Source organism: Oryctolagus cuniculus, chromosome 12 (genome assembly GCF_051225735.1).
Source record: "Oryctolagus cuniculus isolate XC-2025 breed Fujian yellow rabbit chromosome 12, ASM5122573v1, whole genome shotgun sequence".
Lineage (NCBI taxonomy): Eukaryota > Metazoa > Chordata > Mammalia > Lagomorpha > Leporidae > Oryctolagus > Oryctolagus cuniculus.
The window spans coordinates 101,258,092-101,283,104 of NC_142878.1; the positions used below are offsets into that span (position 1 = coordinate 101,258,092).

At 45.9% G+C, this 25,013-nt stretch overlaps 1 protein-coding gene across 14 annotated transcripts in view; it reads right to left on the reverse strand.

Moving 5' to 3' along the window:
* CPEB1 (cytoplasmic polyadenylation element binding protein 1) overlaps window positions 1–25,013 on the reverse strand; it is a 100,312-nt gene that overhangs the window by 65,551 nt on the left and 9,748 nt on the right. For all 14 annotated transcript variants that reach the window (XM_089310770.1, XM_070054565.2, XM_017337568.4 and 11 more), the window contains exon 2: window positions 9,681–9,855. Coding sequence is in view for 6 of the 14 variants with exons in the window: in XM_089310767.1 (XP_089166893.1) it covers window positions 9,681–9,855 (175 nt within the window). In the remaining 8 variants the exon portion in view is untranslated. The remainder of the gene's footprint in view (window positions 1–9,680; window positions 9,856–25,013) is intronic.

Sequence of the window (25,013 nt, forward strand, 5' to 3'; positions counted from 1 at the left end):
CAAATGATATGTATAATTTAATGCTTTTCTTCTTTGAAGTATTTGCAAGTGAACAGCCCCAAAAATGCTCATTTAGGGGCTGATGCTGTGGCACAGTGGGTTAAGTTGCCATTTGTAACATGGATATTCCATAGTGTAGAGCAAATTCAGGTCCCAGCTGCTCTGCTTCCAATCCAGGCTCCCTGTAACGTGCCAGGGGAAACAGTGGAAGATGGTCCAGGTGGCTGGGCCTCTGCTACCCATATAGGAAACCTGGATGGAGCACCTGGTTTGGCAAGGCTCAGACTTAGCCATTGTAGCCATTTGCGGGAGTGAACCAACATATGGAAGATCTCTCCCTCTTAAATAAAAATGTGCACTCAAATCCCACTACTCAGATAACTACTATTTAAGAATTGTTAACTTTATTGGCATTTATTGCCATGCAATAAATGGCACATACTGAAAGTGTTCAACTTGGTATGTTTCTAGCTACATACACGCTCATGAAACCATCACATCAGGGTAACCCACACATGCACCATCCGCAACCCCAATAGTTCCTTCACACCCCTGCACATCCCACCCAACCCCCTTCTGGGCCCCTTTCTCCCGGCAACCACTGCTATTTGCTTTCTGTTGCTATAGGCTGGTATTTTCTAGAACTCTCGGAAAACAGAATCACACAGTAAATCTGTCTGGATTCCTTCACTGAGAATTATTATCCCGAGATTCATCCATGCAAACAGCAGTAGTTTATTCCTCTTTACTGCTGAGTAGTATCCCTTCATGTGGGCATGCTACAATTTGTGTATTCATTCACCAGTCGTTAGACATTCCGGCTGTTTCCAGTTTGGGGATATTATAAAGATGCTATGAACATTTGTGTACACCTTTGTGCACAGACTTATGACTTCAAGCATGACCAGTACTACTCAAAACCTTCACAATGATCAAAACAAGGAAAGTCTGTGAACTGGAATGGTCTAAAAGAACCCAAGCAGGCATGATGACACAATGTAATGTGGTATCCTGGATGGGATCCAAATACAGAGAACATTAAGTAGAAATTAAGGAAACAAAAAGAAAATATGGACTACAGTACCAATACCATCAGGTGTGACAAATGCAAAGTATGGTACAGAAAGTACAGGAGTTGTCACTCTTCTATAAAATCAGAACTATTATAAACAAGTTTACTTTAAAAGAAAATAGCAACAAAGTGGATGGCCATGTAACCTAGTGGGTACCACATGACTTGGGATGCCGACATCCCATTTTCAGAGTACCTGGGTTTGATATCTGGCTCCAGATTCCTGCTACCGCAGACTGTGGGAGGCAGCAATGATGGCTCAAAGAACTGGGTTCCTGCCGCCCACATCAGAGGCCTGGATTGAGTTTCCAACTCTGTTTTGGCTGTTGCAGACATTTTGCAAATGAATTGACAGATGGGAGCTCTATCTGTCTTGATATTTTAACTTCAATATTAAATTTTTAAATATTTAAAAGTGAAACATCCAGGCCACCTAACAGGTAAACATTTAAAATTAAGAATCTGCCCAATTGTTTTCCAAATGGTTACACAAATTTGAATTCTTTTTTTATTTTTACAGGCAGAGTTAGACAGTGAGAGCGAGCAAGGTCTTCCTTCCATTGGTTCACCCCCCAAATGGCCGCCATGGCCGGCACACTGCGCCAATCCAAAGCCAGGAGCCAGGTGCTTCCTCCTGGTCTCCCATGCTGGTGCAGGGCCCAAGCACTTGGGCCATCCTCCAACTGCCTTCCTGGGCCACAGCAGAGAGCCGGACTGGAAGAGGAGCAACCGGGACTAGAACCCGGTATGCCAGTGCTACAGGAAGAGGATTAGCCAAGTGAGCTGTGGCGCCGGCCACAAATTTGAATTCTTACCAGCAGTTTTCCAGTTCCAAATCCTTGCCAACTCTTGATAAGGTTTGGCTTAATTGTAAACATTCTAACAGGCATGCACACCGTTAATTTTTTGGGGTGTGTGAGGGATCTTCGGAGTGTTCAAATTGTGTATTATGAAGAAAACAGTAATTTTTTTGCATCAAAATAAACTGTACTGACTTGCTGTAACATGTCTGAGTAGGAGCCAGCTTGAGTTCCCGAGGAGGACACACCAGTGGAAAGAACACCTATCAGAGCAACGGGAATGCTGGGAAAACTGAGGCAACAAAATCAAACTTATGGTGGCGTCGCCATGGAAGACTGCTGCCATCACTGTGCTTCACAAGAAGCGCAATCCCATTCAAAACAGCCGTGGGAAATCGTTTGTTTTGGGGGCGGGAGACTGATAGGCAGAATCTATGGAAATGCAGAGGTAACAGCCAAGAATCAAAGATCGGAAAGAATCAGATGGAGGATTCACTACCAACTATCGAAGGCACTGCAGAACTCTAAGACAAAGACAGGTAAGAAGATCAATGGAAGATAACAGACTCCAGAAAGGGATCCACACATACACGGACACTTGACTTATGAGAAAGGTGACACTGTAATGCAATTAGCAAAAAATTTTGCCCAAAATGGTGCTGGCAACCTGGCTACTAACATAGAAAAGGAAGAATCCTGACCTTCTACTATGCAGACTAAATTCTAGATAGGCTGCCAATCTAAACATGGGGGGGGGGGGTGTTAAAGTTTTGAAATACACTACCTTCATGACCTTGGAATAAAACAGGCAAACACTACTTAAAGAGGACACAAACTAGGAAACATTGGCAGAAAGTTATTAAATCATAATTTCACTGAAATTTGAGTTTTCTGTCATTTAAAATATACCAAGTAAGAGTATAAAGGCAGGGGCCCCCACTGTGGCACAGAAGGCTAAGCCTCTGCCTGCAGTGCCAGTATCCCACGTGGGCACTGGTTTGCGGCTCAGCTGCTCCACTTCTGATACAACTCCCTGCTAATGTGCCTGGGAAAGCAGTGGAAGATGGCCCAAGTACTTGGGCCCCTGCACCCACATGAGACCTCCAGAAGACTCTCCTGGCTTTGGCCTAGCCCAGCCCCTGCCACTGTGACCATTTGGAGAGTGAATCAGAGAATGGAAGATCTCTCCCCACCCCACTTCTCTCTATATATCCACGCATTTCAAATAAACCTTGGCCAGCATTATGGCATTCTAGGTCAGGCCTCCACCTGTGGTGCCGGCATCCCATATGGGCATTGATTCCAGTCCTAGACGCTCCACTTCCAACCCAGCTCCCTGATAATGGCCAAGAAAAGCAGTACAAGGATGGTCCAAGTGTTTGAGCCCCTGCATTCATGTGGCAGACCCAGAAGATCCTGGCTCTTGGCTTTGGATCGGTTCAGCTCTGGCCATTGCAGCCACTTAGGGAGTGAACCAGTGGAAGGAAGACTTCTATGTCTGTAACTCTCTCTCAAATAAACAAATCTTTACAAAACAGTATAAAGGCAAATCAGAGATGGGAGAATATATTTGTAATACAGATACGTAACACATGCAGAACGAAGAACTAGTACAAGTGAACAAGAAAAAGGTAGGCAGCCCTGAAGAAAAAACGAGTACAGAAGGCTCTTCAGGAAAGAGGCTATCCAAAGGGCAATAAACAAGAAAAGGTGCCCACTGCATCCGTCATCTCAGGGAAATGAAAATTAAAACCAGAATCCCAGAGATATTACTACAGACTCACCGAGATTTCCACAGTGAAAAATCAGCATCAGCTGCTGGTGAGAATAGTGAAAACCCAATTCTTCACACCCTACTTCGGTGTCAACTGGTGCAACCACCAAGGGAACCCGCAGCATTTCTTAGAGCTGAACAAGTAGGTATCACCCTGTTGAAATCTTTACTTAGTACACACTAAGCTGATCTTCTGTACATGAATTAAAACTGAGTCTTAGTGAAGAATGGGGTGGGAGATGGGATGGTTTGCGGGTGGGAGGATGGTTATTGGGGGAAAACTGCTATAATCCAAACGTTGTACTTCTGAATATTTAATGAAAGTTTTCTAAAAAAATATGCTGTTGGTATGTGAAAGTTCTGTGAATATATTTATACTTCCATCCTTTCTATATATTATACTTCAACAAAAAGTTAAATCTTAAACTGTTGAAACCATATATTAAAATTCCACACAAAGTAAGACAGCCTGAGAGTAATGTGAATCATCTGCTAGCTGGAACTGAATGGATTAAACCATGCTTTGAAATAACTTTTCAGATAATTTAGATAATTGGACACTATTTGAGTCTGCAGAATAAAAAAAAGACTTCATCTTAGCTAAAAATGCAATAGTGGGTAATAACTATTCAATTCTTTGGTTCTAAATTAAAAGTCAGCAGACCATTTAGATATGGGTGTGGGTCACAGTGTTGGGTTTGTTTTGAGGAGGTTGGCATTCTTAACCTATGATACACACTTTCCTGTACATCTATTATCCTTTAATTAAAAAAAAAAAAAAACCTTTAGAAGTCAGTCTCAAATCAATTCCTTCTTTAGGCCTCCACACTGTTAACTGACTACAGAGAAGTCTCGTCTCTGACTAACATGACACTTTTTTCTCCCGCCACTGCCCCCAGTCATAACTGTACTTGCATCTGCACCTCCCCACCTACCCTTAGGAAATCTTACCAGTTATCACATCTTTTCAGTTACAAGAACTCAGCTCAGGCTGGCTTGAGTGGCATGTCCATTTACAGTTAATTTCAGCAGACATGAGGTTTAAAGGATGAGGGAGGGTCCTCTAGGTGGCAGGCATCCCTCTCATGAGCAGAGCGCAAGATCCCCACACAGCTGCATGGGCAGCAGATTCACTCTGGGCGGCCCTTCCAGCCCCGCCACTCACGCAACAAGGGCCTTCTTGGTGAGCTACTGGCCAGAAAGCTTAGGACTTCTGCAGCACCTGGTAAACTACAGGAGGTCACAACTTCCATGTTTGTCAACTTTTTTTTTTTAAACAGGCAGAGTTAGACAGAAAGAAAGGTCTTCCTTCAGTTGGTTCACTCCCCAAATTCCCCAAATGGCTGCTACAGCCAGTGCGCTGCGCCAGGAAGCCAGGAGCTTCCTCCTGGTCTCCCATGTGGGTGCGGGGCCCAAGGACCTGGGCCATCCTCCACTGCCTTCCCGGGCCACAGCAGAGAGCTGGACTGGAAGAGGAGCAACTGGGACAGAATCTGGCGCTCCAACTGGAACTAGAACCCAGGGTGCCAGTGCCGCAGGTGGAGGATTAGCCAAGTGAGCTGGGGCGCTGGCCGTCAACTGGGCTTTTAAGATAGCTCCTGGCTGGCGCTGTGGCTCACTAGGCTAATCCTCCACCTAGTGGTGCCGGCACACCGGGTTCTAGTCCCAGTTGGGGCGCCAGATTCTTTCCCGGTTGCCCCTCTTCCAGGCCAGCTCTCTGCTGTGGCCCGGGAAGGCAGTGGAGGATGCCCCAAGTGCTTGGGCCCTGCACCCCATGGGAGACCAGGAGAAGCACCTGGCTCCTGGCTTCGGATCAGCGCGGTGCGCCAGCCGCAGCGCACCAGCCGTGGTGGCCATTGGAGGGTGAACCAACGGCAAAAGGAAGACCTTTCTCTCGGTCTCTCTATACACTCTGCCTAGCAAAAAAAAAAAAAAAAAAAAAAAAAAAGCTCCAGCTACCTTCTTTCCCTGCCCCACCACTTCAATTTTTCACCCATCTCTACTGGGTCTAATGTCCAAACAAGGATCCACCTTGCCTTTCTTGGAAATACCATCAGGCGTATCCAACACTTCTCTTGGAAGACACACTTACTTGAAAGAGAAAGCTCCATCCCACTCCGCCATTCTTCAACTGGGAGAAAAGGGATAATTCCAAATGTTACCCTTCCTCCATGGGCTTCTTATCTAGACCAGGAAAAGGCTGCAATGATGTTTGTGGCCACAGGGACAGCTCTGTGGCCTTTTGGCAAGCTCCGGGGCAAGTATCTGGCCCCAATTCTTGGGGACTTTCATTATACCACAGGTCACTTAACACTTTTTAATTCTCAGCATTGGGCCCTAATGGCCAATTCTGGGGCAACAGGGGAAAAAAAGCACTCAATATCCAGTTACAATGAAGTATTTTTAATTCTATTCAAAAATCTAATTCAAATCCTCTTCACCCAAAGTGTTTCCTAATGCTTTATCCATTGGAGGGGGGTGGGGTGTACTTCTGTTGCCACTTCCTGCACAGCAAAGAGTGGAGTACTTCATTACAGCCAGAGTATCACTCCAATAAAGAGAAAAAACAGTATATAACCAGGGCCAGTGCTGTGGCATAGTAGGTAAAGCTGCGGCCAGCAGTGCTGGCATCCCATATGGGCATCGGTTCAAGTCTCTAGCTGCTCCACTTCCGATCCAGCTCTCTGCTGTGGCCTGGGAAAGCAGTAGAGGACGGCCTAAGTACTTGGGCCCCTGCACCTGCGTGAGAGACCCAGAAGACGCTCCTGGCTTCAGATCAGCACAGCCCCAGTGGTTGCAGCCAACTGGGGAGTGAACCAGTAGAGGGAAGACCTCTCTCTGTGCCTTTCCTTCTTTCTCTGTGTAACTTTCAAATAGAGAAATCTTTTTAATAGTACATAACCTGTGTACATTGGTTATACCTGCTTAGAAACAAGCTAGTTGTGTGATTTTAACTCTGACAGGTAACCAGGCGTGAATAAATGTTATCATAGTAGTAGCAAGGAGGTCAGCACTGTGGCCCGGTGGATTAAGCCAACACCTGAGATACCACCATCCCATATGAGCACCTGCTGGGAGTCTTGGCTTCTCATCTTTTGATCCAGCTCCCTGCTAATGCACCTGGCAAAACAATAGATGACCCAAGTACTTGCCCTCCTGCACCCATATAGGAGACCTGCCAGAAGCTCCTAGCTCCTGGCTTTGGCTTGGCCCAGCGCTGCCCATTGTGGTAATTTGGGGATTAGACCAGCAGATGGAATCTCTCACTGTCTCTCCCCTTTTCTCTAAGTGTGCCTTTCAAATAAATAAATCAATCTTAAAAAAATAAGATAGGATGACTTCTTTAGGCAAATTGGAAATGGAAATATTAAAAACACTGTGTTTAGGATATAACATTTCTTAAAATTTGTACATTAGGTTTGCTACAGAAGAACCAGTAGGGAAAGATTACAGAGAACTGCTGTCTCATCTTTACTGTTACATATGTATTATTCTAGTCTTTCTCTGTACAGATACTTAAAGACATCCTGTTTTGTATTTTCTTTTTTCATTTCTGATACTGTGATCATCTTTATCTGTCATTAATCAGTCCCCTACAAACATATTTAATGGTGCAGAACATGCTATGGTATGGCAGTGCTATGGTTTACTTAACCTTCTGCTGTTATCCAATATTCCCCAGTTGTAATGCTGCCATAAACCATTTGGTTCTTAAGATTGCTCTAATCATTTTCATAGGTAACAAAATTACTTTGGGCCAGAAGCTACAAGTTCAGGTTATTTCTCAAGGTTCATTCTGATTTACTTAACTATAAGGTCAGTATCTCGGCTGGTGTGGTCAACATGGTTCTTGCTGGGAGAACCCCAGGAAAGACATTTTTAACTTGTACTGTTCATCTCTCCATTACTACAACCAAATACCTGAGAGAAGTTACTTACAAAGGAGAGATGTTTACCAGGCTTACAGATCTGGAGGTTCAAGTCCACTCATGGGTGGCCCCACAGGTTTGGCTGAGGGCACTGGATGATGCGGCAGGGCACTTGTGGAGGAAGGATCCCACAAGCCATGCCAGAGTGTGGCTGGGCTCACCTCAGGTTTTTACAATGACACTTCTGATAAGAGCCACCTTCTGAGGGCATGCCCCAAAACTGAGGGCATGCCCCAAAAGATCTAAGGAACTCCCATAGGTCCACCTCCCAAACACCACGAGTAGATTGTTAGTATCATTAACTTTTGACTTTATTTAAATTTTTGCACGACTTCAGGAGTCCTATCATATTCAAACCACAGCACTGTCACAGGCCAGACATCCCTGCTTTAGCACTCAAGAACGAGGACCCAGAACTGGGCTGAAGTCTCAGCTAAGAGCTGGAGAGGGCTAGGTATGTGTGGAAGCTACCTTGACAATCCCTTGAGTTCCCCTAAATACACAGTATTGCATTCTCATGAGCCCCATAAGAAACCTGGGAAGGGGGCAGGCTGGAAAGTTCTTATTCTGCCCTACAGTTGGCAAAAACGACCTCTTTACCTCACTACCCAAGAAGCAGCTCAGGACCCAGGTTTCCCAGTTTCTTCAAGGCGCTCATCCCTGAACCTCTTAGATGTGTGCCCTGAGAAGTGAACACCCCCCAGTCTGGTCAACCACAGACCAGGGCAATGCTAACACCCTTCCCACAGCCTGGCATCTCAGCTGCGAGGCCACCGGGCTCCCAGGCCAATGGCAAATGCACACCCCTGAGAGCGCCTCTCTCATCAAGTGTGGGTCCTTCCCCTCACACAGTTCAGTGACCTAGCACTCGCTGAAAAACTTTCCAATGTATCTGAAGTGACCAAGTGACACCTAAGCCAGTGCTGTCTGTCATTCTCATTGGAATATAATCCATGCAACTTTCTCAAAGGCAAAAAATAGAACACGTGTATTAGAACCAAGACGGTGCCCTGCACTTTCAACTTGGCATAAGCTAGTGGAGAACAGGGCTGGCTCATGACCCGTACTTTACAAACACGCTTTTTTGGAAGTTAGAAGAGACAGTGTGCCTTCACTCGTTTGCCTTCCTGTAAAGTCAACAGAAACCAGCTCTACAGATGCCACAAGTCAGCCTCCTTCTCAAAGAGTCTCTCCCTCAAATGTTTAGCTATTTGATGCTCACATACTCCTGCATCTTTGTGGGAATTATTGCCAAGGCCAAGTTAAAGAATAAATCTAAGAATTTATAGTTGAACAGGAATTATCAGTCCTAGTTCTGAGAATGCTTGTTGTTGCCAAATTCTTTCAAGGTCCTTCTAAAAATGTTTACATATATTCTTTCACCTCAGAAAAAAATTCCATCGACAGTCTTACAACACGGTGCAGTCAGTACCCACAGAAGGTTATGAACATGGAGGATATCCACACCTTCTTGGGAAAGGGTCACCTTCACAGGAGACGCTGCCCTCATCCCTCCACTCCTCGGTGGAGCATCCTACACACCCTGAGACCTAAATGTTGGTTCATCTGAACTTATGCTTAAAGGCCAGTAAACATCCAGGAGCTACACTGTCTAAAGTAGCCACAAGTTGTATGTGGCTTCCAAGGACCTGACATTAACTAGTTCACACCATAATATCTTGCAAATGTAAAATGCACACTAGTTTTTGAAGTCTGAGTATTAATAAAATACTATCTCAATACATTTTCCTATTGATCATATGTTGACAGACATTTTGCTTATGTGTGACAAAACATTTCATCTGTTTTGTTTTCCTTTAAAATCTGCAACATGTAAGTCACATGATATTTCAATCTAGAAATACACTTGTCACCTTTGGCCTATTTTCTACCCCATCTTCCTGTGTATCACGTAATAGATTTCTATATTCTCAGCCAGTCTTCATTCAGACGCTCCAATCCACAAAGTAAACCAAAAGAGGGACAAGCGTCACCAGACCTGACGCCACTCTTCACGAGGTTCCCAAGGAAGTTCTCCTACAAACATTACCTAGAAGCGTTCTATATACAAACCTAGAACATCCGAGTTTTCAAACCTAAATCACCTGGCAAATGATCATGAATTCTTCTGTTTATGGGTGTAGTGCAGACTCTGCTGAAATCCAGAGAATTATCCAATATGGCATTTATCCTTCGAAAGATATTGGCATTGCTACACGTGGAGAGTGCAGGCGCTTCTTGGTTGTCCCAGCAATCTTGTAGCCTTCCCACGTCTTCTTCCTAGAGTCAGAGAGGAGACACTGAGATTTTCTACACATGACACAGTGCAACAGCTGATAACTGAGCTACCTGAGCTTGATAAAGTAACTTGGGATTCTTGCTTATACATTAAATGCTCACTAAGAACAAGATACTCAGGGACTCTAAGGACAAACACCAAGATACAAAGGCATTTCCTCAGTAATCGCCTAACCTAGTGGGACACACGTGGGAATCAGCAGGACACTAGCAGCAGCCGGATGCAGAGCCGGTGGATCAGGTTCAGATCTCAGGGTACATCCACGCACTGGAGTACTGTCTCTAATATGAAGGATGCAGTGCTGATACCAGCCACATAGTGGATTAAATCTGAACACACATGCAATAAAAGCCAGTCATAAAAGACTATTATTTGAGCCCATTTATATGTAATATCCAGAATAAGCAAATCTGAAGATTAGTTGAATGGGGCAGGGGTAGGGGATGAGCAGAAGATTAGAGGGGTGGCTAGCTGGCTAATGCATACAAGGTTTCTTTTGAATGACAGGTTCTAAAATTAAATTACAGTGATGGTTGCATAACTCATAATTTACATATCATAAAGTTTTTAACGTATTCGATCTTCACAAAGCTGTTTAAAAATTCGGGTTCTCAGGGGCTGGCACTGTGGCACAGCAGGTTAAGCCACTGCCACCTGCAACAATGGCATTCCATATGGGTACTGGTTGGCGCCCCAGTTGCTCTACTTCCAACCCAGCTCCTTGATAATGTACCTGGGAAAACAAAAGATAGCCCAAGTTTGGGCCCCTGCCACCTATGACTGAAACCCAGTTGGAGTTCCAAGTCCTTGGCTTTGTCCCGGCAATTGCAGCCATTTGGGGAGTGGACCAGCATATGGAAGATCTCTCTCCCGCCCTGTCACTCTTCCTTTCAAATAGATAGAAGTTTAAAAAAAAAATTTTGGATTCTCAAGTCAACATTGTGGCACAGAAGGTTAAGCCACCACCTACAACACCAGCATCCCATACAAGTGCAGATTCCTGGCCACTCAGCTTGCAATACAGCTTCCTGCTAATGTGCTTGGGAAAGCAGTGGAAGATGGCCCAAATGCTTGGGCCCCTGCTGTCCATGTGAGAGATCCAGACGGAGTTCCTAGCTCCTGCCTTCAGTCTGACCCAGCTCCAATGGTTGTGGCCATCTGAGAAGTAAACCAACTGATAGAAGATCTGTCCTAACTCTGCCTTTCAAGTAAACAATTCTTTAAAAAGTTGGGGTTTATCACTTATCGGCTGAGTGATCAGTTGCTTAAACCAGTGCTTCAGTTTCCTCATTTATGAAATGGGTACAGATCAGTTTTTTGGTGATGTATATAAAACACTTAGTCCAGGGCCAGCGCTGTGGCTCACTTGGGTTAATCCTCCGCCTACGGTGCCAGCATCCCATATGGGTGTTGGGTTCTAGTCCCGGTTGCCCCTCTTCCAGGCCAGCTCTCTGCTGTGGCCTGGGAGGGCAGTGGAGGATGGTCCAAGTGCTTGGGCCCTGCACCCGCATAGGAGACCGGGAGAAGCACCTGGCTCCTGCCTTCGGATCAGCGTGGTGCACTGGCCGCAGCAGCCATTGGGGAATGAACCAACAGAAGAGGAAGACCTTTCTCTCTCTCTCTCTCTCTGTCCACTCTGCCTGTCAAAAAAATAAAAAGTATATCCAGGAGACAGTGCTGTGGTGTAGTGGGCTAAGCCTCCACCTGCAGCACTGCCATCTCACATGGGCACTGGTTAGAGTCCCAGCTGCTGCATTTCCAATCCAACTCTCTGCTACAACCTGGAAAAGCAGAAGATGGTCCAAGTGCTTGGGCCCCTGCATCCATGTGGGAGACCCAGAAAAAGCTCCTGGCTTTGGATCAGCTCAGCTCCAGCTGTTGCAGCTATTTGGAGAGTGAACCAGTGGATGGAAGACCTTTCTGTATCTCCCTCTCTGTAACTCTGCCTTTCAAATAAGTCCTTTTTTAAAAAAATAAACTCTACTGGCATGAGAAGATATGAACAACATTACTGAATGAAAACAGTGCTCCTGGTTACAGAATCATGAACTGAACCCCTACATAAAACCATTCCATTGGTGTTGTCTATCTCAGTAACTAACATCACCATCTACCAGGAGCCCAAGGCAGAAACCTGCCATTGTTCACTCTAATATACCTCACTCTCCATATATGATGCCTAACACAGTAAGTCATGAAACACTGGTAGACAGACAAGAATTTTCTGTCTGCTTCACTTGTTTCTATCACTCCCAATCATCTTGGGAAAACCAAACAAAAACAGACCAAGTAAGAAAACTGGCACTTACGGTATCAGCTCACATCTAAAAATGTGGGGTCACTTTTTGATTAGGATACTAAAATCCATGTCAGCATGAGAATGGCCAGAAGCATTTATAGTTTTATCGACTCTGCAAGATGACCATGAAGTGATGAAACTGAGCTCCATTTTAGCCGGAATCCCTTGACAAGACTGGTATCCTTTGTAAGCTGTGAGGACAACAGAATACCCAATCCTGCAAGGTTATTTCCCTAAGCCCTCCAGAGAGGCACCGTCGAGAGCGATTAAATCCAGTGACTCAGCTCCTTTCATAACTAGAATTTTTTTTTTTTTTTTTTTGACAGGCAGAGTGGACAGTGAGAGAGAGAGAGACAGAGAAAAAGGTCTTCCTTTGCCGGTGGTTCACCCTCCAATGGCCGCCGCAGCCGGCACGCTGCGGCCGGCGAACCACGCTGATCCAATGGCAGGAGCCAGGTGCTTCTCCTGGTCTCCCATGGGGTGCAGGGCCCAAGCACTTGGGCCATCCTCCACTGCACTCCCGGGCCATAGCAGAGAGCTGGCCTGGAAGAGGGGCAACCGGGACAGAATCCGGCGCCCCGACCGGGACTAGAACCCGGTGTGCCGGTGCCGCAAGGTGGAGGATTAGCCTAGTGAGCAGCGGCGCCGGCCTAGAATTCTAACATGATTCCAACTTCATCAAGACAATTTCAAAAAGGCTTCGACTGCAAGCATTTACAACCTGCAGATCTTAAGGCCACATACACTTCATTCACTGCCTAACAAACAGCAACTATCTATAGTGAGCACCCCCTAGGTTAGAAGTTGCCACACTCTCAAAGGTCCCTTTAATACATAAAAACAGGGGCTGGTGTTGTGGCATAGCAGGTAAAGCTGCTGCCTGTGAAGCTGGCATCCCATATGGGCGCCAGTTTGAGTCCCAGCTACTTCACCTCTGATCCAGCTCCCTGCTAATGGCCCAGGAAGAGCCGCGGAAAACAGCCTGGATGTTTGGGCCCCTGCTACCCATGTGGGAGACCAAGAGGGAGCTCCTGGCCCCTGATTTCAGCCTGGCTCAGCGCTGGCCATTTGTTTGATAGTGAAATACACAATATATCAACATTGTGGCCATCGTGGGCCATCTGGGGAATGAACCAGCAGATGGAAGATCCATCTCTCCCTAACTGTTCCCCCCAAAAAGAAGTGAATTAAAAATAAGCTTTTTAAGCCTGGGCTTCAGCAGAAGTCAGCTTGTGAAGAGCCCTGGCAGCTCTGTCAAGAGTTGCATCACTGGAAATGGGACTGCCCTGGAGTCGAAGGATGCCCAGGTCAGAGCCACGGATCTTATTGGCTCTAAACTGAAAAGCCCTTCACTCAGCCCAGCTTCCAAGGTGACCACTGCAGCTGAGGGGACGGCCAAGTAGGGTCAGCAACACTGCAGGCAGAACTGTAAATTTCCTGTTAGAGAAGCCACCTGCATTTACCTGGCCAGCTCTTCTCCCAGGCCAGCTAGGGAATGGAAGTCAACAGGGTGCCTTCCCAAGGAGGCTCACACCTCCCCTAGGTTTTAGGCTATATGAAGAGACAGATGAGTCTGAGCCTCATAATTTATAAGGCCTAAAGCCCACCTGATTATTATCAAGCCCCTTCTGTCAGGTTCTATTTGCCTCTCAATCAGAAAACTTATTTGTAGCTTAGCACCTTTCTTAGGTTTTCTAATAACAACTCTGTCCTCTGTATCTAGCCCACTTGGGCCTCATTCCTTTGTAACCATAGCCTCTACTCTACTGCCAATGGCTCTACTCCCAACCTGTGTGTACTGATGGTCCTCTTCCCCACTTAATGTTGTATGATTGTTCAGAATTTCTCTACAAACCCCACTACCTACAAAAGTTAAGTGGCCTTTCTCCCAGTCTTGGCTGGAATCAGCTGAAAGCACATCCTGTCCCCATAAGGGTCCAGAGACACCCCCCCCCCCCATTTCCTCTCTATAAAATCCTCTCATTACCTAGTTAATTAAAAGTCTCACCATGTCTTTTATACTACAGTGTCTAAGTGCTTACAGCAGGTTATAATGGAACAAATGAAGGCCTTCAGCAACCAGGCGGTCAACCAAATGTTGCTACAAGGATATACTCAGCTCCCCACCCAGGAGACAGCGGCTTGAAACATCGCTCCTTGCCAGCGAAGAGTACTTCATCGCCCCATGTCAGCAGGAAGTAGCTCTAAAGACAGATCATCGTCCCTCTACCCCTCCTGGACTTTTGGGACTAATGTAATCCCATACAAACCCTGCTTTATAAAAAACAAAAGGGGCAGTTTTAGCCAGGTGGCCTCATGGCCCAGCTACCTGAGCCAGGCTCCACCCCCATCCTAAGGGGATTCGCTGCTCCTGCTTCCCTGCCCGCCCTCAGGGGAAGTTTTAAAAGGGCCTGTTCCTGAACACGAGCTCTCTTGGCTCTGCTCTGCTCTATCTTCTCTCCTTGCTAGCTCCTCTCCTCTCTGTTTCTCTTATATTCTCTTTCTCTCTTTTTCTTTCGCCACCCCTTCACTCCGGTCTATAGGGTGTTCCCCAATAAACCCTTTCCCTTAAAAAAAAAAAATAAGCTTTTTATTTATTGTAACAGAAATATAATATTATAAATGTGGATTCTCAGATGCTGGCCACATCTGAGGACAGGTGACTAGCAACTGTATAAGTCTTAGAGACCACCAGCAGGTATAAGAAAGACAAGGGGCAGGAAGGCCATGAGAAAAGCATCCTAGTAAGCAGGGGAAAGATGCAGACTTGGAGCCTTTAGGTTAAACTGGATTGCCCAGAAGAGGAAGGTCTAAGAACCTTACCATTCAAACATCCTAGGGAAAAAAATATATGACTTAGGAATATGTCTAAATTTAGGAGTATGGCCACCCTGCCCTGTTAGGACCTTGGGCTATAACATGTAAACTAGGCAAATGGTTCCCAGCATGCCTCCCACCCCTTCTCATGCACACCAAATCAGAGTTCTAACTCCGTATAATTGAAAATAAAAAGTAAATGCGGTGTTCAATTCGTACCTCATACTGCTTTGCCTCTTAAGTATCAACATTTGCCTTGAATAACCGAATTGCAAGGGGAAAAAAGCTGGCCCGGTTAGATGGGGAACTGATCTACCACTTTTCTTAAATGTACCATAAGGGATAAAACCCTACTGGGACTGGCATTTGGATCAGTAGTTATTAACATGCCAGCACTGTGGCATAGCAGGCTGGGCCACCATGTATAGCGCCAACATCCCATATTGGGTGCTGGTTTGGGTCCTGGCTACTCCCCTTTTGATCCAACTCCCTGTCTGACAATTTCCCTCCCTTGGAAGGCAAAATATGGTCCAGGTCCTTGGGCCCCTACACCTACATGGGAGACCCAAAGGAAGGTCCTGGTTCTGGCCTGGCCCAGCCCTGGCCATCGCAGCCATCTGGAGAGTGAACCAGCAGAAGGAAACCTTTGTTCTTCCCTAACTCTTTCAAATAGAATTAAAAAAATAAAATAAAATAAAAACTCCTACATCCAATATCTAAGTGTCTAGGTTGGATACCCAACTCCAGCTTCCTACCAGTGTATACCCTGGGGAGGAAGGGGTAATGGCACAAGAAAGCAAGTTCCTGCTTCCCAGGTGGGAGATCTGGGTTGAGCCCCAAGTCCTTTCCAGCCTAGGCCCCGTCACTGTGCACCTTAGAGTGGACAGGAGTGGACATGCACTCGTTTCTTTTAAAAGTCATAAAGTCATACTACTACCTCAGCTTTCTGTGACTACACATCAGGCACAGAGCCTAACACATAAGTACATGCTGGACAGAGAAATGCTGTCTGTCAATATCATCATTACAGCATGGGGTCAGAGGCCACTGCAGGGAGGAGAGACCTGCCCATTAAACGAGATAAATGAGCTAAAGTAGGGCAACTATTCCTTTGAAGACCCCAGGCCCTCCTGTACCTGAGATCCCATAACTCTTCCTTCTAATCATTTAAAAGACTTTAAAGAGTCCACTAAAGAACTAAAGATATGTCAAACAGAACTGCTTAGAACCTGGATCTACATAGCATACACTGAGCCTTTTAAACTTTCTGCATCAATGAATTCAGTTTCTTTCTCAAAACAGAAGTCTGCTACCCGCCCTCCCCCCACCCCCATACTCACAGACCCATTTACTTTGAATAATGGATACTTAAACCTCAGCAAACAGACAGGTCTGAATCCAGACCAGGGTCTTGCCATCAGGAAAAGAGTCTTAGTTCCTCTGCTATTGCCTGATAATCTGCCATTAAGTGAGAGCGGTAGAGGTTTTTTATTTGGTCTGGTCACTGTGGACAGGAAAGTAGGCTTCAGAGACTCAATGTGCAAACTTCAATACTAATGAAGAAGAGCTGCCTGGCAATGCAAAAAAAAAAAAAAAAAAGACAAGAAACAAAACAAAACAACAAAAAAACCTCCTTTAAAGCTCAGTGCTGACAATACAGTGAAAAACGGCCTCAAGATAGGTAGTTCTACCTCCCTGGAATGAACGGCTCATGCAGAAATCTCTACGAAGCCAAATGATTTCAGATCAGGCCTCAGCCTTCTCCTCTTCAGACATGAGCTGACACTCTCATCATGGGATACAAAAATGTGTGCAGGGAGCTGTCTGCAAAAAAAGGCATTCTCCTTTTCCACAGGTGTGACTCCTTTCCCCCCAACAACTGTTCCAAAGAGCAGAAAGAACACTGGTTTTGGAGTACAGACACCTGGTCCATCACAGAGGTGTCACTGAGCCTTGGTGACCTGAGATACAGAATGGGTACCACCCACACTGCAGTAATCAGAAATGCATGATATACAGGGACCTACTCAGTAACTTCCCAGTGGCAGGTGTCCAATTCCATACAGGTGATTAAACTGGTGTTACTCCACAGTATGCTTTCGGTTTATTCATCCTAGCCAAGTTCAATAGGAAGCTGACCTGTTTCAGCAAAGAACTGGGTTTCTCTTTTTGCATCTATAGTTTGAAAGTATCACTCATAATTCTTTAAAACCTGGAACCTAGGGGGCCAGTGCTGTGGCACAGTGGGTTAAGCAGCCACCTGCAGCACTGGCATCCCATACGGGCACACGTTTAAGCCCCAGATGCTCCACTTCCTGTTCTGCTCCCTGCTAATGTGCATGGGAAAGCAGCAGAGGATGGTTAAGTGCTGGGGCCCTTGCACCGTGGGAGACCAGGAGGAAGCTCCTGGCTTCAGCCTGGCCCAGCCTCAGCAGTTGCAGCCGTTTGGAGAGTGAACCAGCAGATGGAAGATTTCTTTAATCTCTACCTTTCAAGTAAGTAAAATACATCTTTAAAAATAATTGGAATCTACACCACATGGATGTTTGCTGGTTGAAGAATAAGACCTCAGAATTTTAAACTTATCTGCACGGCAGAAGAAACCTAGAAGTTCCTCATCTGGAAACTCTGGGCTTGCCTTAGCTATCTAACACTACTAAGGCTCACCAGGGCAGGGGACAGCCATTCCCTCCAGTCAAAATCCTGGTTTGCAGGTCTTCAACTGTCATAAATGAAAGCTAGCTCTACCACCTCTGGGTTGATTTCTATTTGGTGTGCTTTGAGTTAACATGATACCAACAAAGCAGATTCCCGAGACGTTACTGTTAGTGCTAGTCATCTGCTATCGACTCATCATCCTATGGACTTATGAAGTCTGGTCCATCCGAAGGGCAAACAGTCTGTTCCCCACCCAGAGAGGTTTTTAAATTTTTTAATTTATTTTGGCCGGCGCTGCGGCTCACTAGGCTAATCCTCCACCTGCAGCACCGGTACCCCAGGTTCTAGTCCCGGTTGCTCCTCTTCCAGTCCACCTCTCTGCTGTGGCTGGGGAAGGCAGTGGAGGATGGCCCAGGTGCTTGGGCCCTGCACCCCATGGGAGACCAGGATAAGCACCTGGCTCCTGGCTTTGGATCAGCACAGCGCCGGCCATAGCAGCCCTTTGGAGGGTGAACCAATGGAAGTAAGACCTTTCACTCTGTCTCTAACTCTGCCTGTTAAAAAATTTAAAAAAATTTTAATTTTGTTTGAGAGAAAGGGATGGGGAGGGGGCAGCAAGGGAGGGAGAACTGCAGGGAAGGAGGGGAAGAATGAATACGAATGAGTGAGTAAGTGTGTGTGGTATGTGCACACCCGTGTGTGTAACTTACTCTCCAAGTGCCTGCTTGCCACAGGAGCCTGGAACTCCACCCACCAGGTACCCATATAAGTGGCAAGGACCCAAGTACCGCGTCAGCACCTGCTGCCTGCCAAAGTGTGCATTAGCAAGAAGACAGAAAGGAAGCAGAGGAACCAGGATTCAAACCAGGCACACTGATAAGGGACGCGGGAAATACAAGTGACAACTGCTGTGCCAAATGCCCACCTCTCCACAGGGAGTTTGAAGGCTGGAATCCAGATTGAGCTAGTGAGCTCCTGCAAAACTATTTACACTAAGAATTGAAATTTTTTTTTTCCTCCCAATTATCCAGTTTTTTTTTTTTTTTTTAATTGAAGGCATTGGTCTTAAACTTTGTTTTACAATTAGGTCAGAGCAACAAAAATATACTCAGATGCTCCAAAGAACTGGTGCTACTGAGATGTACTTTGGCACTTTTATTTCAGTTTTATGCTACTAATAAAGCAAAATAAAACCTCTAGATTTATAGATTCTGAAAACAATTTTAAACAGCCCTTTTAAGAACACTTAGAAAAATGTCATTCAGACCACAGATCAGGAAATGTTATAGCTCCCTATGAGGAACTGGCAAGTTTTCCTTATGGAAAAATGTGAGCCTTCTAGCAAAATCTCCAAGTTTGTTTTGGTCACTAGGCACTCAAAGCTAAGTTTTTGGCTTAATTTTAATGCCTGTAAGGAAATGCTTCTCTTCATTTTTCCACCTGAGCCTTCCATGCATAAACTCAATAAAAATTAGGTTGGTCCATATGCAAATGTCTCAAGTCTACCCTTATAAAAGAACCATGTGGTAACTTCACAGTTCAAGTCAGTAGTTTATAAATATGGAGTATCTGTTATGTTGGATGCTGAGATTACAGAAGTGGATAAAACCTTGCCTCAGGATCATCACTAAGTGGCAGAAAGGGACAAATCCGGCCAAGTGAACAGGGACCAAAGAAAGCACAAGACACTAAAGGAGGAGAGAAGAGTGAACCAGGTGTCTGGACCAGCTTCAGGATTCAGCCTCTGAAGCTGGAGAACAATGAGAAGGTAGAAGTTCAACAAGCAGGTGAGAGAAAGCATGCAGGCAGAGGACAAGCAAGCAGGGGGAGAGGATGCAGAGCGGAACCAACAGGGAAGTTCACCGGGAATAACCGAGTTAAGGCTGTGGGTCCTCGTTTCCTTCCGCCATCAGAAAGAGAAGTAAAGCCGTCAACACAGGATTCCTTCTCTTCCTTCCTCCGACTTTCTTCTCCACTGCCTCCTTCCATCTCTAGGTTTGCTCTGGGCTCTCGCACCTTAAAAACCCGTACTTTTCTTGCCTTAATACATCCTACTGTCTTTTTCTGCTTCCTGCCGACCTCCCAGAAAACATGCTACTTCGTCACTTAACCTTCTGTTCTTCCTCTCAATCCACAGTACCCTGCCAGCAAGCCCGACACCACACAACTGGCCCTCAATGAGTGACTTCACAGTTGTCGTACATAGCTGACACTTAAGGTCGCTCTTACGTGGCTTCTTTAGGGGATCAGATCCTCAACTGCTGTCCACTCAACTCAGGAAGCACGCACCCTGACTCTCCCTTGACATCTCTGGTCATTCTACAGCTTCCACAGTGTGTGTCTATCATTCTCTTTGCCCTGTTAGTCTGGAAACAGGAAGTACTACAATTTGCAGCACAGGTTTCTGAGCCCATTCAGGGAATATTTAATACCAAGACTGCTCAAGAGTTTCCAGAGTGCATGGTCACTGCAACTGTAGCTCATGTCATCCTTACCTGTCAGCTCACCAATCTGATAAATTCTAAGGTCTGTCACAGCCTGTGTCTTGGCAGCACCCAGCAAGATCAATACAGATCACTATATGAAAGGCAGACCCACACACCCTGCATCACAGGCATCCTCACATCAATCACGGCCTCCATAAATGATAGTAATTCTCTTAAGCTTAGAGATCAAGAAAAATAGTGACTCATCAAGTTTCTCTTCTCTCACTGGCAAAGCTCCCAGCTACTCAAAGTCATTTCAGGATCTGGGGTTTTACTTCTGGACCACAGACCAGTCCGCAGGCTACAGGGTTCTAAGAGCTGTACCTGGAACATGATCTCCTCTCCTCTCCAAACAGTTCTTTCCCAAGTTTTGTTTTGTTTTTTTTTTTTTTTGTTTGTTTTTAAGAAGACTTGAGTTATAGAGGGAGAGACAGGTCTTCCATGCATTGGTTCACCCCCAAATAGCCATAACGATCGAAGCTGGGCCGATCTGAAGCCAGGAGCTTCCTCTGGGTCTCCCATGTGGGTGCAAGGACCCAAGCACTTGGGTCATCTTCTACTGCTTTCCCAGGTCACAAGCAGCAAGCTGGACTAAAGAGGAGCAGCCAGGACCCAAACTGGTGCCCATATGAGACACTGGCGCCACAGGTGGAGGCTTAACCTACTACGCCATAGCACCAGATCCCCCAAGCTGTCTTAATGTAGAAGGAAGGAGGAGCCTGGAGCCAGGGGTCCCAATCTGACCACTCGTGCTCCATAACTGGATGATGACTGGGACTTTCACTTCTCTAAGCAAGTCTTTCTTTGTAAGGCGAGAACGACACACACTAAATCTCCTGAGGAAGAGGAGAACCTGGAGGCTCGGGACAGTCGGTCACATAGGTTCCGTTCTGCACTTCCCTGCCTGTCACAGCTTCCATCACTTGCTCTCCGACAGACTACCCTCCCTACTCAGACAGCAGTTCCACATTCCACCTCTCCACACTCTGGACCTCTTGGTCAGTGGTCACTGCCACCCTCTTCACCCCTATTTGTAAACATGATCAGCTCTCTCCCATGTTGATATGCCCTTAATTCTACCTTCCCTTGGGTAGCCAGCTTCCCCATCAAGCTTCTGCACAGAGCAACCCCTATCCCCATCTCCACCGCCTAATCTTCCTTTCAAGATCTATTATTTACAGGGAGGGAGAGATTAAAAGAAACCTTCCAGCTACTAGGTTCACCCCCACAAATGGCTACAACAGCCAGGGCTGGACCAGGCCAAAGTCAAGGGCCTGGAACTCCACCTGGGTCTCCCGTGTGGCCAACAAGGGCCACCTGCACCACCTTCCACTGATTTCCCAGGCACATCAGCAGGGAGCTGGATTGAACATGGAGCATCTGGGACTCTAACCAGTGCTTACTTGGGACGCCAGTGTTGCAGGCTGTGGGCTTATTCTGCTATACCACAACACTAGCCCCAGTGCTTACTCTTTTTAACTCCTGAAATCGGGTATCAGGTGCTCTTCTCCCATTCCACACACGCCATTCTGAGTCTTCTAAGTTCACTGTGCCTTATCAGACCCTATGGACATTTCTGAAGCCTTCAGGATGTTTTCATTCCTGTCCGATGTTACTAAAAGATCTGTGGAAAGTACAAACCTGATGCTCAACGGGCAATGCTTCTCAAACACTTCGGTCTCAGGACTCTGCTATATTCTTACAAAATTTAAGACCTCAAGTACATCTGTGCAAATGGATTCTAGCTATCAATATTTACCCATTAGAAATTAAAACCAAAGAAAGTCATCATTTAAGAAACAAACCTATGGAGCTGGTGCTGTAGAACAGGGGTTTAGGCCATTACCTGCAGGGCTGGCATCCCATGTGGGCACTGGTTCAAGCCCTAGCTGCTCTGCTTCCAAACCAGCTCTCTGCTGATTAGCTTGGGAAGGCAGCAGAGTCCTCGTGACCTTGGACCCATGTTGGAGATCCAGAGGAGGGTCCTGGCTTCAGCCTGGCCCAGCCCTGGTCATTGTAGCCATTTGGGGAGTGACCTGGCAGATGGAGGACTTCTCTCTATATAACTCTTTCAGAGGAACTTTCAGAGGAAAATCAGAGTTAGAGAGGCAGAGGCAGAGAGAGGTCTTCCATCTGTTGGTTCACTCCCCAAATTGCCAGGGCTGGGTTGATCCAAAGCCAGAAACCTGGAGTTTCTTCCAGGTCTCCCACATGGGTGCAGAGGCCCAAGGATTTGGTCAATCTTCTGCTGCCTTCCCAGGCACATTAGCAGGAAACTGGATCAGAAGTAGAGCAGTGCCAGTAAACTGGCATCCATATGGGATGCTGGCACTGTAGGCAGCGGCTTTACCCACTACACCACAGTGCCAGCCAGCTCCTAAAATAAGTCTTTAAAAAAAAAAAGCGCCTACTATGTATTAACACAAATGACAATTTTCCACAACAAAATTAGCAAAGAGTAGAATTCTTTGACTTTTTGTCAGTCTTATTATATGGTTTAGAAGTGAATTAGGCTTTCCTATTTGTTTCTATAATTTTTGCTGAAGTTTATGAAGATAATTTTCAGATTAGTTGGAAAGGGACAGAGAGATCTTCCATCTGCTAGTTCATTCCTCAAATGGCATCCAGGTCTCCCATGTGGGTGGCAGGGGCCCAAGCACTTGAGTCATCTGTGGCTGCTTTCCCAGGTGCATTAGCAGCGAGCTGGATAAGAAGTGCATCAGTCAGGACTCAAACCAATACCTATATGGGATGCCCACTGCACCACAATGCTGGCCCCAAGAGGAATGTTTTAACAGCTTTTTCAGATAACCGTAGCTCTGCCTCTAAAGAGCTCACAAAGTAGTTAAGTCCTTAAAGTTTAATTGTAGCACGGAACCTGAAACTAGATTGATGTACTCTTCACATACTGTGGCATTTGGTGTAGAAGTTTAGACACTTTTAGGAATGTCCCTGTCCCATACAGAGTCTAGGTTCAAGTCTGGTTTTACTTCTGATTCCAGCTTCCAGCTAATGCACACCCTGGTAGGCAGCAGGTGATGGCTCAACTGGGTCCCAGCACCCAGTTCAGAGACGACAATGGCTTCAAGGCTCTGGTTTCAGCCTGGCCTAGCTGCATATATTCCAGGCACTTGGGAGAGTAAGCCAGCAGATAGGAGATCTCTCTCAAATAAAAATTAAAATGCATTGGTCTATCTTGCACTTTGGATAAATATATTTAACCATACCTGATTCTTTATATTAGTAATGTGACAGATCCTAATTTATGGAGTTATTGCAGATTCTACAAACTGACAATAGTTAGCAGCACCAACAATCTCACTGGGAATCTTTTCAAACATGGGAAGGTGTCAAGCTCATGTGGTGGCAGATAAGGGTTTTTGAAATTTTTCTTCAAAGCTCAAATTTTGTCATTGGCAATATTGTCAATTACATTTGTGAAGTGACAGCCTGCTTTGTTCATTTTCATGAAAAGGTCTGGCAAATACCCAAAGTTAAATAACTGTAGTCCGTTATTTCAAGCTAAAAAGGTGTCTCATGAAAAAAATTATTGAAATTCAATCATACATACTTTTCCTCAGGATAATCACTACAGAGATGAAACCAACTGACTTCCTATTTGTCCCCAAAAATATTAAAAGCAACAGTATTCAGATTTAATAAAATTAATCTTCATTGTCCCTCAAGGATATTCAGGGAAGGCATCTGGAAAACTGGTTAAGATGCCAGTTTAGACACCCAAGTCCAATACTGGAGTATGTGGGTTCAAGACTTGGCTCCAGTTCCTGACTCCAGTTTCCTGCTAACATGGACCTTGGGTAGTTGGGTCCCTATCATCTGTGTAGGAGATGCAGTCTCAGCAGGATCTGGGGAGTGAAAAAGTGGATGCAAGAGGGAGAAGAGGGGGGAGAGGGCGGAGCATCCAGACAAACTGGCTTTTTCTGGGAATGTGCTGTTTCATGGCACTGCGTTGGTTCCTGCTAAGGGACCCAGCCCCATTGTTCCTGTGCCAAGAGTGCGAATGTCAACAACAACTGTCGTTTCATAATTATGAAAACAGATTTGACTTTTGTGAACCTCTTGAAGTGCTTTGGCTATCTGTGGGTGATTTTGAAAGCTGCTATCACAGGGGTCAGCATTGGGTTGTAGCAGGCAAAGAAGGTACCTGCATCCCACATGGGCATGGGTTCATGTCTTAGCCGCCCCACTTCTGATTCAGCTCCTTGATAATGGCCTGGGAAAAACAGCAGAAAGTGGCCCCCAAGTGTTTAGATACTGCCACCCACGTGGGAGAACTGGATGAAGCTCCTGGGTTTGGTCTGGCCCAGTGCTGGCTGTTGTGGCCACGTAGGGAGTGAACAAGCTGAATGGAAGATCTCTCTCTGCAACTCTTTCAGTAACAAATCTTTTTTCCCCTTTAAATAAAAACTGCTACCACAGGGTGAAGGCCATGCCCCTGAGCAGCAGATCAAACCTGCTGTGGCAGCCTGGGGTCAAGCTAGATCCTTAGCAGTCTACTACTTACCCGAGGGGCACATACATTCAGCAAGGGGCACTGGTTACAAGCACAGTTGGATCCATTTTCACCCACTTGCAGTACTGCAGACCTACCACACACATCAGGACAAAGAACATCTCCAATGTCCATGGGCTTCCCCTCCCACCAGGGTATCCTGTTCAGACGGCCATTGTTACTCACTAGTTCTAATTTTCAACTTCTTACAGGTGGAATTATGAAACCGGCAACTCGGATCTGGCTTCTTTTTCCACTTAGCACCTAGATTTCTGCCTTTTGCAGGGAGTCCAGTAGTTCTTTATCATGTAGTGCTTTACAGACGTGGAAACACACAATCTGCTTATCTACATTCTTCCTTACCGG